The sequence below is a fragment of the Oncorhynchus mykiss genome, chromosome 7 (genome assembly GCF_057628025.1).
Source record: "Oncorhynchus mykiss isolate SJ-2025 chromosome 7, ASM5762802v1, whole genome shotgun sequence".
Lineage (NCBI taxonomy): Eukaryota > Metazoa > Chordata > Actinopteri > Salmoniformes > Salmonidae > Oncorhynchus > Oncorhynchus mykiss.
The window spans coordinates 25942898-25958870 of record NC_143028.1 but is presented as its reverse complement, the minus strand read 5'-3'; the positions used below and the strand labels follow the sequence as shown (position 1 = coordinate 25958870).

The following is a 15973-nucleotide window of genomic DNA, read 5'->3' as shown; positions in this document are numbered from 1 at the left end:
TCAAAAATAAACATATCCAGGTGTTAGAATGGCCAAGTCAAAGTCCAGACCTGAATCCAATCGAATCTGTAGAAAGAACTGAAAACTGCTGTTCACAAATGCTCTCCATCCAACCTCACTGAGCTCGAGCTGTTTTGCAAGGAGGAATGGCAAAAAATTCAGTCTCTCGATGTGCAAAACTGATAGAGACATACCCCAAGCGACTTACAGCTGTAATCGCAGCAAAAGGTGGCGCTACAAAGTATTAACTTAAGGGGGCTGAATAATTTTGCACGCCCAATTTTTCAGTTTTTGATTTGTTAAAAAAGTTTGAAATATCCAATAAATGTCGTTCCACTTCATGATTGTGTCCCACTTGTTGTTGATTCTTCACAAAAAAATACAGTTTTATATGTTTATGTTTGAAGCCTGAAATGTGGTAAAAAGGTCGCAAAGTTCAAGGGGGCCGAATACTTTCGCAAGGCACTGTAGTTGAATGTGCTGACAACAAAATCACACAAAAATGATCAATGGAAATCGAATTTATCAACCCATGGAGGTCTGGATTATGAGTCACACTCAAAATTAAAGTGGAAAACCACACTACAGGCTGATCCAACTTTGATGTAATGTCCTTAAAACAAGTCAAAATGAGGCTCAGTAGTGTGTGTGGCCTCCACGTGACTGTATGACCTCCCTACAACACCTGGGCATGAGGTGGCGGATGGTCTCCTGAGGGATCTCCTCCCAGACCTGGACTAAAGCATCCGCCAACTCCTGGACAGTCTATGGTGCAACGTGGCGTTGGTGGATGGAGCGAGACATGATGTACCAGATGTGCTCAATTGGATTCAGGTCTGGGGAACGGGCGGGCCAGTCCATAGCATCAATGCCTTCCTCTTGCAGGAACTGCTGACACTCCAGCCACATGAGGTCTAGCATTGAACCCAATGCTGTGCGGCCCCCCAAAGAAATGCCACCCCACACCGTGACTGACCCACCGCGAAACCGGTCATGCTGGAGGATGTTGCAGGCAGCAGAACGTTCTCCACGGTGTCTCCAGACTGTCACATGTTCTCAGTGTGAACCTGCTTTCATCTGAAGAGCACAGGGCGCCAGTGGCGAATTTGCCAATCTTGGTGTTCTCTGGCAAATGCCAAACGGCTGTAAGCACAACCCCCACCTGTGGACGTCGGGCCCTCATACCACACTCATGGAGTCTGTTTATGAACGTTTGAGCAGACGTGCACATTTGTGGCCTGCTGGAGGTCATTTTGCAGGGCTCTGGCAATGCTCCTCCTGCTCATCCTTGCACAAAGGCAGAGGTAGCGGTCCTGCTGCTGGGTTGTTGCCCTCCTACGGCCTCCTCCACATCTCCTGATGTACTGGCATGTCTCCTGGTAGCGCCTCCATGCTCTGGACACTATGCTGACAGACACAGCAAACCTTCTTGCCACAGCTCGCATTGATGTCCCATCCTGGATGAGCTGCACTACCTGAGACACTTGTGTGGGTTATAGACTCAGTCTCATGCTACCACTAGAGTGAAAGCCCCGCCAGCATTCAAAAGTGACCAAAACATCAGCCAGGAAGCATAGGAACTGAGAAGTGGTCTGTGGTCACCACCTGCAGAACCACTCCTTTGTCTATTTGACCTGTTGTCTATTCCATTTGCACAACAGCATGTGAAATGTATTGTCAATCAGTGTTGCTTCCTAAGTGGACAGTTTGATTTCACAGAAGTGTGATTGACTTGGAGTTACATTGTGTTGTTTAAGTGTTCCCTTTATTTCTGTTGAGCAGTGTATATCTGTTGATATTTATTGTTATTATAATAGCTGGAATAAAAATAACATCTGTATCGATTACGCTTAAAAACAGACCTACAAAAAAGATACGCCAGAAGCTTGTTTCTTAAATTTGAGGGAAAGAAACAAAAAATGTAAGCAGCACACAATTTAGGAGCACCAGAAATACAGGCTTTTTTAAATGCTAAAACTGTGTTACTCTAGTGAAAGTAAGAAACTGCACAGATTCCAGCAAAATAATTGCCTCTGAAGACTGAGCTGCCTCATGCTAGCCAGCTGGAAAACAATGACAATACATTTATAGGTATTTATTTATACTATATAAAAATCTCAACATGTAAAGTGTTTCATGAGCTGAACGAAAAGATCCCAGAAATGTTCCATACATAGAAAAGGCATATTTCAAATTGTGCACAAATTTATTTACATCCCTGTTAGTGAGCATTTACTTTTTGCCAAGATAATCCATCCACCTGACAGGTGTGGCATATCAAGAAGCTGATTAAACAGCATGATCATTACTCAGGTAAACCTCTTGCTGGGAGATGCCACTAAAATGCCACTAAAATGTGCAGTTTTGTCACACAACACATCTCAAGTTGAGGGAGCGTGAAATTGGCATGCTGACTGCAGGAATGTCCACCAGAGCCGTTGCCAGAGAATTTAATGTTAATTTCAATACCATATCCCACCTCCAGCGTCATTTTAGAGAATTTGTCAGTACATCCAATAAGCCTCACAACAGCAGACCACATGTATGGCGTTGTGTGGGTGAGTGGTTTGCTGATGTCAATGTTGTGAACAGAGTGCCCCATGGTGGCTGTGGGGTTATGGTATGGGCAGACAAAGAAACGCCATTGCATGTTATCGATTGTGGCACGCTGCATGAGGCAAATGGTGGTCATGCCAGATACTGACTGGTTCTCTGATCCACGACCCTACTTTTTTTTTTTTTTTTTTTTTTTTTTAAAGGCATCTGTGACCAACCGATGCATATCTGTATTCAAAGTCTAATTTAATTTGTCACATGCGCCAAATACAGCTTACCCTGTGTTGGGTTCTGAGAATATGAAATATACTTATTCATGTCACTGAGGGAGAGAGGGTAATGTATAACGCTTACATTATATCAGGTGTCCTATTGAAATATTGAGTGCAGGGAAGCGATCATGTGGCAGGCAATGATAAGTGGAGAGCACATTGGATTAGTGATGGGGGGGGGCTGAGATCAGGTCTGGGGATACGGACCATAAAAGTTTATCCTGCCTAGCAGTAAAGATAAAATGTTTGTTCAGATGTGTAGGAGGAGACTCAGTCTATGAGGAAGGGTTAAATATCAGCGCTTGTGTTTAAATGTGTTTGTCTAATGTAGCTGTATTGACCCTCTGGGATGAATAAACTTGGTTAAGCTTTCATAAAAAGCTTTTTCGTTAAAAAAAACTGACACTAAGTATCAGAACCTAACACCTGAAATGCTTACTTCCAAGCCCCCAACTCTTCCTTCAACTGCATTGTTGGTTAATCTTGCGCTGTACAAAATAATTTGGCCCCTTAGATAAGCCTGCATTGGTTCGCATACTGTTGTAGGAGACCTTCCAGGGGTTTGATTAAGCTCAAGAAATAGCTCAATTTGAGATAAAAGCAAAGGTTTCTTCTAAAAGGAGTAGTGCCACCAAGGGCGATAATTAGGCTATGTATTTGGTATAAGTAGTTTCATTTTAAGCGGAGAATGATCTTAAATGACTATAGCTTGGTAAATCACACTCCATGAGAAGTGGCAGAAATCCATTGTCTAGGAAAAAGTAGTCTATACGTGAGAAGGTCTTATAAACTGTTAAGAAAAAAGGAAAAATTTTTTATTAAAAAAATACACCCTAGCTGTGAGATTGCAGAAACCAATTTGGTGCATAAATGTTAGCCAACAGTCTTCCTACTACAATAATGAAACTGCCTGCTGAGTCTGCCTCTTCACTTGGCATTGCGAATGGTATGTTTTTACTAATTAAAATGGCTGCTTCTCTAGTTTTAAAATGATGATTGACCGATACATCCTTTTAAACTAGTGGTCGAAAATGCGGAGCTGTGTCTCCTGAAGGCAATATCTACTTTAAGGTGATTTAAATGAGAAATAAGCCTTTCACGTTTCACTGTGTGACTTAAAGATTTAACATTCCAGCTAGCAAAAGTGACTGCGCAACCAGCTGTTCCTCTCATGATATTAGGCCTAGCCATAGAAAGTCAGGTGGGAAAGGGAGATGTCAGTTTACAATAACTAATCAATTAAAAGAAATGCCAAAAATAGCACACAAAAAAGTTGCAGAATAAAGAAACAATACTCAAGTCTGGTATGAAAAAGAAAACTCACCCGTGTCACCTAATAGAACAAAGTAACCGCTAATCCCCACGCAAAGATATCCAAACAATGTGCTTGAAGTAGGGAACACTAAACCTATCGAATAGAGAGCCCTGCTGAAAGTGTGAAGTATATAAAACAAGTTGAGCATAAATACTTATTTACAACCCAAAACTAGGCCATTTTAAAAGTATAAAACATTTTATAAATCACCTTACAGCAATACCACTAAGTTAACAGCAACGTCTTTAAAGAAATTAGGTAAACTAATAATAGAACTGTGCTTCATATACCCTGGATACAGGTACCATCATTAAATAGAAACAAGCAGCTTCATGGTAAGAACATAAAATGTTACAACAAAAGGAGATTTGACTCACCAGATCTAAGGCACTAATGTTAACAATACCAACTGATACTGTATAGCATTGCCAGTGGTATCTACAAAAAAGTGAGTCTGCAGTGGTAGACATTTGTCCATTACCCTAATCGTCAAATAGGTGAACATTCAGCCATTTACTTCGTCCGACCTCGCTAGAATGTTTGCCTTTATGAAGGCCATCGCCTTATGAGGGTCTTGGAACTCTTTCTCGGTGCCGATGTGTTATACGGAGCCGGGCAGGAAAAGTCACACCATTCCGAGGTCCGTCCACAGAGCAGACCTTTGACATCGTTGATAGCGGCACGGTCAAGAGCAACGCTGGGGGCAAACTCTTGGAAGACAAACATATGTGTTCTGCTGCATCGAAGTGGGCCAAATTCTCTTTCATGCCATAGTATTGATATTCTATCCTGATAGTGTAGTTTAGCCACAATGACGCAAGATTTTCCCCAAGGCTTTCTTGCTTGAGAGCCCCGATGTGAGGGGTCTACAAGGACGTCTTTATCCAATTTGAGCGCATCTTTCAATAACTTTGAGGCCGATAAAGGAGAACTTGAGCCCGGGTCCTCAACTACCCCATGATCCTGATATTGGATCATAACATATAACCTTGTAAATATATGCATTGTTCCTTAAGGCTAGATACATCAGTTTCAAGCTTCTTAACCGTGGTTTGAAGCGTAGTCGTGTTGTCTGAGCATGTTGACCAGCCTTGTTCAATGTCGGAGACAGTTTTCTTAACTGTATCCAGTTCAGTACAAAACATTGCTGGATGCTTGCGAGTTCATTCTTGACTGCTTGTAACTCTTAATAAAATGTAAGTTGTCACTGAGCGCCTCCTTGAGCATAGAAGAAATGCCCGCTCTGAGGGCAGCAAAAATCTCGACCTGCCGAGGGGAGGTGCCGCTGCTTCCACTTGTTAAAGAACTTGAGCCGAGTGTGCTCTTTTGTCAGTTCTCCGCTGAACTTAAACTTTTTATTTTAATGCGTAAATGGTGCAATACCTGCAAAAGTTTAACAAAGTAAAGCATGTCATTCAAAGGCTGTGATTCCTAGTTTTTCGGGTGAAAGCGCAAGGAAAGTATTAAATAAATACAATTTCAGCAGGAGCTCAGAAAAACGTGACCTACCCCATGGCTTGCTCACTAGCACTCCCGTGTTTTAATTTTTGCCATGGAAAAGTGTATAAAAAATATTTCCTCATTCAATGAACTAAGGATCAAATGGCTACGGTGTTTATATAATGTATATCTATTTGTAAAAATATTCCATGTTCAGGGGAGATGTAGATAGTATAGGAGTTACTTTTCAATTAGACTAGTCTAAGATACATTTTTAAAAATGTAACTGTCAATTAGGCCAGTATTGAATAGCAGAGAATTTTGAGCGCTTGAGAGACGGTTTTACAACTGGAGTTGTATTTATTTTACCTTTATTTAACTAGGCAAGTCAGTTAAGAACAAATTCTTATTTTCAATGACGGCCTAGGAACAGTGGGTTAACTTCCTGTTCAGGGGCAGAACGACAGATTTGTACCTTGTCAGCTCGGGGATTTGAACTTGCGCGCTCTGCAGAGATTGAGGACAGAGGGCAAAACATTGCTGCCGGAGGACATTTTAATCCAATTCAGATTATGAGCTGAGTATCCACATTTTTTGATAGTGATGTGATTTTTTTTTTACTTGTCCATTCAGAGAACTTAAATCTATAATCTGGTTGTTCAACAACTTGTGTTTACTTGCCCCGGGCAAGCATACAAGAGTAAATGTCAAAGTGGGGAGTGGCATAAAGCATCTGGCAACAGCACCCACCAAATTACTAGCATGGCAGAATATCACCGGGGCATTCCCACCATCTGGCCATATATTCCACACTTACAAGCAGCTAGGCCTACACCTGGATGAAACCTATAGGCTTGGCCTTGAGCATGATACTAGGATTAAAATCAATGCCCTCTTATTAATGGGGTAAATTGAGTAGGCTATTTCACGTTAAACCTAGGCCTATCTGCGCACAGCTTCCCCCTCTAGATTGTGCCCCCACTCCTTAAAGTTGCAATGCCAGGTATTAGTTGAAGGGACTAAATGTCTATGTTCTACCGCCAAGCTCTCAAACATGCTATATAATTATGACCAAAGAAAATATGGGATCCTTTTAACCGGGAGAAGACAGTCTTCCCTTCACACTACTGCTACTCTTCAGTAGTTGTTTCAGGTAAACATCAGGTCTATTGTAACCCCCTCAATGGTGTTGTTTACAAAGACAAGAGTGGCCTTTCACATTGACAAAGACCAATCCAATGCAGACATTTCTAATGTGCATGCGTGCAATTGTGTTCAGTCGCATGTGCAAATAGTTGTCATTTTAACACGTAAACATCACAAGTTCCTATGATGAACACTTTCGGGAAAAGCTGGTATACCATCCAATGGTGTTACGATAAAATTCAAAATACAAGGGGTGATTTTATAATTCAGCTAACGTTCACTAGTTGGAAGAACATCTGACCAGGGGCGATAGGTAAAATGGATGGCCCGTTTGATTTATTTCAGTTTGGGTTAGCTAGCCAACTAAATCCTGTTGGTTCAACAGCAAATTGGCTAACTAACTATGTGAATCTAGCCACAATAACGATTAGTGGAATTTGCGGCTTGCCTTCAAAATAAAATGTCCCTCGCCGAAAGTGATGGAAACAGATACAAATAATGGAATAAGTTGAGAATGTTATGAATGCAACAAAAGACAATAGGTTAATCATGAAAAATGTAATCCGATGAAATCGCACAGGGGGATGTATCAGACTTCAGAATTGCATTGGGGGGCATACTTATTTCTCACTGTACAGCCCTACCTATGGATTGTGGAGCCATGAAATGTATCATTCTATTCAGTGACACCCACTGAACACTACTATGAAGTGTTTACACAGAGAAATCAGATCAAGAATGACCTGTGCGACATAGTAGGGAGTTGTAGTTTCCAACAGCCGAAAATTCTACAGTTGTGTAGAAAACGTGGTAAATCACTACAATGACAGTAATCAATTGCATGCCTACTTGTCCATTCTGTTTCTTTTACACATGCTACCTAAAAGAGAGACTGTTGAGAAGGATAGAAAAGTTGCTTCATGAGTTATAGTGGCAAGAAAAAGTGTGAACCTTTTGAAAATACCTGGATTTCTGCATAAATTGGTCATACAATTTGATCTGATCATCTAAGTCACAATAGACAGTCAGCTTAAACTAATAACACACAATTATACGTTTTCATGTCTTAATTGAACACACCGTATAAACATTCACAGTGCAGGGTGGGGAAAGTATGTGAACCCTTCGATTTAATAACTGGTTGACCCTCCGTTGGCAGCAATAACCTCAACCAAACATGTTCTGTAGTTGTGGATCAGACCTACACAACGGTCCGGAGGAATTTTGGACCATTCTTATTAAAAAAACTGTTTCAGTCCAGCAATATTCTTGGGATGTCTGGTGTAAACTGCTCTCGAGGTCATGCCACAGCATCTCAAATCAGGTTGAGGTCAGGACTCCAGAAGGTGTATTTTCTTCTGTTGAAGCCATTCTGTTGTTGATTCCCGTGTGTGTTTTGAGTCGATGTCCTGTTGCGTCACCCAACTTCTGTTGCGCTTCAATTGGAGGAGAGTTAGCCTAACATTCTCCTGCAAAATGTATAAATGACTTCAAGTTTTCCGTCGATGATAGCAAGCTGTCCAGGCCCTGAGGCAGCAAAGCAGCCCCAAACCATGATGCTCCCTTCACCATACTTTACAGTTGGGATGAGGTTTTGATGTTGGTTTTTTGTGTTCTTTCCAAACAACTCAAATGTAGTTTCATCTGTCCACAGAAAATTTTGCCAGTGGCGCTGTGAAACATCCAGGTGCACTTCAGCTAACTTCAGACGTGCAGCAATGATCTTTTTTGGACAGCAGTGGCTTCTTCCAGTGTACTCCCATGAACACCATTATTGTTTAGTGTTTCACATATAGTAGACTCGTCAGAGATGTTAGCATGTTGAAGAGATTTCTGCAAGTCTTTAGCTGACACTCCAGGATTCTTCTTAACCTCATTGAGCATTCTGCACTGTGCTCTTGCAGTCATTTTTGCAGGACAGCCACTCCTAGGGAGAGTAGCAACAGTGCTGAACTTTCTCCATTTATAGACAATTTGTCTTACCGTGGACTGACGAACATCAAGGCTTTTAGAGATACTTCTGTAACCCTATCCAGCTTTATGTAAGTCAACAATTCTTAATCTTGGGTCTTCTGAGAACTCTTTTGTTCGAGGCATGGTTAACATCAGGCAATGCTTCTTGAAAATAGCAAACTCAAATTTTGTGAGTGTTATTTATAGGGCAAGGCAGCTCTAGCCAACATCTTCAAATTGTATTAAACCTTTATTTAACCAGGTAGGCTAGTTGAGAAGAAGTACTCATTTACAACTGCGACCTGGCATAGATAAAGCAAAGCAGTAATACACAAACATTTACACATGGAATAAACAAACAGTCAATAATACAATAGAAAAAGTATCTATACAGTGTGTGCAAATGAGGTAGGATAAGGGAGGTAAGGCAATAAGTAGGCCAGTGGCAAAATAATTAAAATATAGCAATTGAACACTGGAGTGATAGATGTGCAGAAGATGAGTGTGCAAGCAGATAAACAGTGGGGCAAGAAAGTATTTAGTCAGCCAACAATTGTGCAAGTTCTCCCACTTAAAAAGATGAGGCCTGTAATTTTCATCATAGGTACACTTCAACTATGACAGACAAAATAAATAAAAACACTTATGAATTTATTCGCAAATTATGGTGGAAAATAAGTATTTGGTCACCTACAAACAAGCAAGATTTCTGGCTCTTACAGACCTGTAACAACTTCTTTAAGAGGCTCCTCTGTCCTCCACTCGTTACCTGTATTAATGGCACCCGTTTGAAGTTATCAGTATAAAAAGACACCTGTCCACAACCTCAAACAGTCACACTCCAAACTCCACTATGGCCAAGACCAAAGAGCTGTCAAAGGACACCAGAAACAAAATTGTAGACCTGCACCAGGCTGCGAAGACTGAATCTGCAATAGGTAAGCAGCTTGGTTTGAAGAAATCAACTGTGGGAGCAATTATTAGAAAACGGAAGACATACAAGACCACTGATAATCTCCCTCGATCTGGGGCTCCACGCAATATCTCACCTTGTGGGGTCAAAATGATCACAAAAACAGTGAGCAAAAGTCCCAGAACCATACGGGGGGACCTAGTGAATGACTTGCAGAGAGCTAAGACCAAAGAAACGAAGCCTAGCATCAGTAACACACTACGCCGCCAGGGACTCAAATCCTGCAGTGCCAGACGTGTCCCCTTGCTTAAGCCAGTACATGTCCAGGCCCGTCTGAAGTTTGCTAGAGAGCATTTGAATGATCTAGATTGGGAGAATGTCATATGGTCAGATGAAACCAAAATAGAACTGTTTGGTAAAAACGCAACTCGTCGTGTTTGAAAGGAGATAGAATGCTGAGTCGCATCCAAAGAACACCATACCTACTGTGAAGCATGGGGGTGGAAACATCATGCTTTGGGGCTGTTTTTCTACAAAGGGACCAGGACGACTGATCCGTGTAAAGGAAAGAATGAATGGGGCCATGTATCTTGAGATTTTCAATGAAAACCTCCTTCCATCAGCAAGGGCATTGAAGATGAAACCTGGCTGGGTCTTTCAGCATGACAATGATCCCAAACACACCGCCCGGGCAACGAAGGAGTGGCTTCATAAGAAGCATTTCAAGGTCCTGGAGTGGCCTAGCCAGTCTCCAGATCTCAACCCCATAGAAAATCTTTGGAGGGAGTTGAAAGTCCATGTTGCCCAGCAACAGCCCCAAAACATCACTGCTCTATAAGAGATCTGCATGGAGGAATGGGCCAAAATACCAGCAACAGTGTGTGAAAACCTTGTGAAGACTTACAGAAAACGTTTGACCTCTGTCATTGCCAACAACGGGTATATAACAAAGTATTGAGATAAGTATTTGGTCAAAAACAAAAGTTTATTTTCCACCATAATTTGCAAATAAATTCATAAAAAATCCTACTATGTGATTTTCTGGATTTTTTCTCTCTCATTTAGTCTGTCATAGTTGAAGTGTACCTATGATGAAAATTACAGGCCTCTCATCTTTTTAAGTGGGAGAACTTGCACAATTGTTGGCTGACTAAATACTTTTTTGCCCCACTGTACTTGGGTGCAAAGGAGCAAAATAAATAAAATAACAGCATGGGGATGAGGTAGTTGGGCTATTTACAGACGGGCTATGTACAGGTGCCGTGATCTGTGAGCTGCTCTGACAGCTGGTGCTTAAAGCTACTGAGGGAGATATGAGTCTCCAGCTTCAGTGATTTTTGCAGTTCGTTCCAGTCATTTGCAACAGAGAACTGGAAGGAAAGGCGGCCGAAGGAGGAATTGGCTTTGGGGGTGACCAGTGAAATATACTTGCTGGAGCGCGTGCTACGGGTGGGTGCTGCTATGGTGACCAGTGAGCTGAGATAAGGCGGGGCTTTACCTAGCAAAAACGTAGATAACCGTCAGAAAACTGGGCTCTAGGTCAGGAGAATATTCCATCAACGTCCCACCAAACACAAACAGGACACAGTTGCCATGGCGATGAATATGAAGCGAGGGCCAGCCAACGAGGACATACAGGTCGCAGTGGTGTGGTATATGGGGCTTTGGTGACAAAATGGATGGCACTGTAATAGACTGCATCCAATTTGCTGATTAGAGTGTTGGAGGCTATTTTGTAAATGACATCGCCGAAGTCAAGGACCGGCAGGATAGTCAGTTTTACGAGGGTATGTTTGGCAGCATGAGTGAAGGATGCTTTGTTGCGAAAGAGGAAGCCAGTTCTAGATTTCAATTTGGATTGGAGATGCTTAATGTGAGACTGGAAGGAGAGTTTACAGTCTAACCAGACACCTAGGTATTTGTAGTTGTCCACATATTTTAAGTCAGAACCGTCCAGAGTAGTGATGTTGGACTAGCGGGCAGGTGCGGGCAGCAATCGGTTGAAGAGCATGGATTTATTATTTATTATGTATTACTTGCATTTAAGAGCAGTTGGAGGCCACTGAAGGAGTTGTATGGCATTGAAGCTTGTCTGGAGAGTTGTTGACACATTGTCCAAAGAAGGGCCAGAAGTATACAGAATGGTGTCGTCTGCGTAGAGGTGGATCAAAGAATCACCAGCAGCACGTGCAACATCATTGATGTATACAGAGAAGAGTCGGCCTGAGGATTGAACCCTGTGGCACCACCATAGAGACTGTCAGAGGTCCAGACAACAGACCCTCCAATTTGACACACTTAACTGTGTCTAAGAAGTAGTTGGTGAACCAGGTGATTGACATGGTCGAAAGCCTTGGCCAGGTCGATGAACACGGCTGCAAAGTAATGTCTCTTATCGATGGCGGTTATGATATAATTTAGGACCTTGAGTGTGGCTGAGATGCACCCATGACCAGCTCGGAAACCAGATTGCATAGCGGAGAGGGTACGGTGGGATTTAAAATGGTCGGTGATCTGTTTGTTAACTTGGCTTTCGAAAACCTTAGAAAAGGCAGGGTAGATATAGGTCTGTAGCAGTTTTGGTCTAGAGTGTCTCCCCCTTTGAAGAGGGGGTTGACCGCGGCAGCTTTCCAATCTTTAGGGATCTCCGACGATACGAAAGAGGTTGAACAGGCTGGTGATAGGGGATGCAACAATTTCGGGCTGATAATTTTAGAGAGGGTCCAGATTGTCTAGCCCAGATGATTTGTAGTGGTCCAGATTTTGCAGCTCTTTCAAAACATCAGCTATCTGGATTTGGGTGAAGGAAAAATGAGGGAGGCTTGGGCAAGTTGCTGTGGGGGGTGCAGGGTTGTTGACCGGGGTAGCGGTATCGCGGGGGCAATTCGATGCTAATGCAGTACACCACAGGTTGTTTTCATGCTGGTCAAGGGTAGTCAGGTCTGGAGTGAACCAAGTGAACCATCTGTTCCTGGTTCTACATTTTTTAATGGGGTATGCTTATTTAAGATGGTGAGGAAAGCACTTTCAAAGAAAAGCCAATATCATTCCAGGATACCCGGGCCAGGTCGATTAGAAAGACCTGCTCGCTGAAGTATTTTAGGGAGCGTTTGACAGTGATGAGGGGTGGTCATTTGAACGCAGGCCATTACAGACGCAGGCAATGATCAGTGATCGCTGAGATCCTGGTTGAAGACAGAGGTATAATTGGAGGGCAGGTTGGTTAGGATGATATCTATGAGGGTGCCCGTGTTTACGGATTTGGGGTAGTACCTGGTAGGTTCATTGATAATTTGTGTGAGATTGAGGGCATCAAGCTTAGATTGTCAGATGGTCGGGGTGTTAAGCATGTCCACGTTTAGGTCACCTAACAGCACGAACTCTGAAGGTAGATGGGGGGGCAATCAATTCACATATGGTGTCCAGGGCAAAGCTGGGGCAGAAGGTGGTCTATAGCAAGCAGCAACAGTGAGAGACTTGTTTCTGGAAAGGTGGAATTTTAAAAGTAGAATCTAAAATTGTTTGGGCACAGGCCTTGACAGTAAGACAGAACTCTGCAGGCCATCTCTGCAGTAGATTGCAATTCAGTTTTATCTTGTCGGAAAATGTTATAGTTAGGCATGGAAATTTCAGGGTTTTTGGTGGACTTCCGAAACCAGGATTCAGACACGGCCAATCTCGTCTCATTGATTGGACTCCAGGTTATCTGACTCCTAGCTTTTGGCAAAGTCACTAGCCTAGGGGTTCACATAATTTAAACAATCAGTGTAGGTTGTAAAAAGTATGTATTCAATATAGACAAGAAAAACTAATAACACACAAATGATTGTATTTAAGCACGCTATGTTTGTCATTGTTGTGACCTAGACGAAGATCAGATCAAATTTGATGACCAATTTTAGCAGAAATCCAGGTAAGTCCAAAGGGTTCACATACTTTCTTGCCACTGTATCTCTAGCTGAAAATGATGATTGATAGTTGGTATTCAGAAGTCATGCCTTATTTACTTTATAGAACTCATAAAATTGCGATTTTTGTCAGACAGCAGCTCTATTAGAGATGATGACTTGTTATTAAATAATAAAGTCATAAAATAAAACAAATACAATATACACAATTGAAACGTTTCATGTATATTTCCGGAGGCAGGTAGCCTAGTGGCTACAAGCATTGTGCCAGTAACCACTGGTTTTAATACCTGAGCAGACTAGGTGAAAAGTAAGTCGGTGCCCTTGAGCAAGGCAATTAACCCTAATTGTTCCTGTAAATTGCTCTGAATAAGTGCATGACACTTTTTTTTAATGGGCAGTGACTTATCACGGTACTTTTACTAATTGTTTTATTCTGTGTTACAGCTTCCAATATCATCAAAACCGAAATCCGTTATTTAAATAAACGAACCTATCTGAAAACGCACCAATTGTTCAGCACTAACAGGGTGTCAATTAGACTGACAGCCCATTTCATTCAGCCACAATCCATATACATGTGCGATACATCCACAGTGCGAGTTCAAATTTGTCAAATTAACCAATTGTCTTCATTAAAAAAAAACGTTACAAACTTGTTTAACATTATCTACTCCAAATATGGCACTATTCCACTATTTGTATCCGTTTACTTCCCTTTCAAATTAGGAACTTTTATTTTAAATGCGAACCGCAAATTCCACTATTGTGGCTAGCTTCACATAGGTGCTAAAGACAGTTAGCTAGCCTGTTACAAAGTACACCATTCATTTTGTCAACCCAAATAGAGACGAAGACGAGCCGTGACAACTTGGCAAATTCTAGTCAATAGCATGCTTGATAAATTATGGTTCTCACCAGATAAATGTGAAGGTTGAGTTCTACCTACTAAGAAAGGTATTTATTGTAAATGCATCTTACCTTCATGTCGTTCATGATGATCTGGAAGAGCCCTCCCAGAGCGCTGCATTCCTTTTCAATGCCCGCATCCATTTTCCAAAATCGAACAACACTAGCTAGCTATAGTAGCTTTTAAATTCATTCGTTTATAAATATAGCTGTTGAGGGAAATCTCGGTGTAAAGTTTCAAAAGGGATTGGCCCAAAGATATCTATAGCTAAATACTGTTAATGTTCTAGTAAAATAAATCCAAATTCCTGGAGGGAAACAATACAGTAGCTAGCAACGTGGAATATTATAATCCCGTCCGACTCGGTGTTTGGCTAGCTAGCTCGTTAACTAGCCAGCCAATTTGATACACCTCCGAGTAAACATGGAATGGATGAAAGTAGCTAGAATGGGAAATCCGTCCAATTGACCTGATTGTTGTATCCGAGCCTAGTTTGCTATAGTTACAACCACAGCCAATCCAAATACCTATAGGACCTTGGCAATGCAGCTGGCCAGAAATTCCGGAATATCTACCTGCTAACTAGCAGTCCGTGATCAATGATTCATTCAGTAGTCAGCAAATACAAACAAAAATAAGCATATCTGTGTCCCATGAAAATAATTATGTTCGTGTCGAGTCATCTGTCCTCTTATGCGGTTTCGGTTTGTTGGTAAATTTGTGTCACCATGGGCTTTCACCCAGCCACGAGCCATACAATTATTCAATGAGAATCCACGTATCCTTTGAGTTTGCTGATGTGTGTTTCTGCCATTGAGCTATAATAAGAAGGTTGCTACCACCACCGTGCGCGCTCCAAATGACATATTTCCCAAGATCCGCCTGGTACTTGGGTGGAGCAAGTAAGATTCGGATTTACAAGCATCACAAGAACATGGCTATTTTAATTCAATGTAAACGCTAATGTGATTAAAACATCACAATGAGGCCATTCATCTCTCTACAAAGAAATAAAATAAAAAATTAACCGCAATGCAGAGTTTCAGACATCGTATGAACTGCAAAGGTAGGAAAATGTTGGGGTCTATGATATTTTAATAAACAAATGCATTTAAATGACCTATGAATTAAATGTCCTTATATGGAGGTGAACAAGATTACGTCACAGTCTGTAAAGCCAGTGGCGAACCTCGCGAGACTCCGGGAACGCTAGTGAAAAAGACCAAGCAGGACGGGGTTTGGGGTTTGAGAAGGCAATGAGAGAAGAGTTGTTCATTTTCTCAAAAGCTATACGCAGAACCTAGATTCGAGCAAATGTCTTAAGTAGTTGAACATGTTATCACTTCAACCTCGTGAAAGTGACAAACTGACACGATTTCATTTTCGTTAAAAACTACTTTATATCGAAGTGCCTTTAATTTGACGGCATGCACATGCGCAGCTCGGCACGAGACGATCATTGGATCCGATGACGTTTCTACGCATGGGCTTAGCTAACCAACGTCGCCATGACATCGCCTACAAGTGTGATCGGGGATTTCTATTGGAGAAGCAGCTTTT

General features: G+C 41.8%; 1 protein-coding gene across 7 annotated transcripts in view; it reads right to left on the bottom strand.

Moving 5' to 3' along the window:
* LOC110527647 (protein MTSS 1) overlaps positions 1-15562 on the bottom strand; it is a 120901-nt gene extending 105339 nt beyond the window's left edge. For 4 of the 7 annotated variants that reach the window (XM_090240583.1, XM_021609056.3, XM_090240580.1 and 1 more), the window contains exon 1: positions 14485-15475. In XM_090240583.1, the coding sequence (XP_090096709.1) occupies positions 14485-14556 (72 nt within the window). In that variant the 5' untranslated portion in view covers positions 14557-15475. Of the gene's footprint in view, positions 1-14484 lie in introns of all 7 variants that reach the window. The other 3 variants (XM_021609059.3, XM_021609060.3, XM_090240579.1) reach the window with 3 other exon arrangements.
* Positions 15563-15973: the final 411 nt, after the last annotated feature.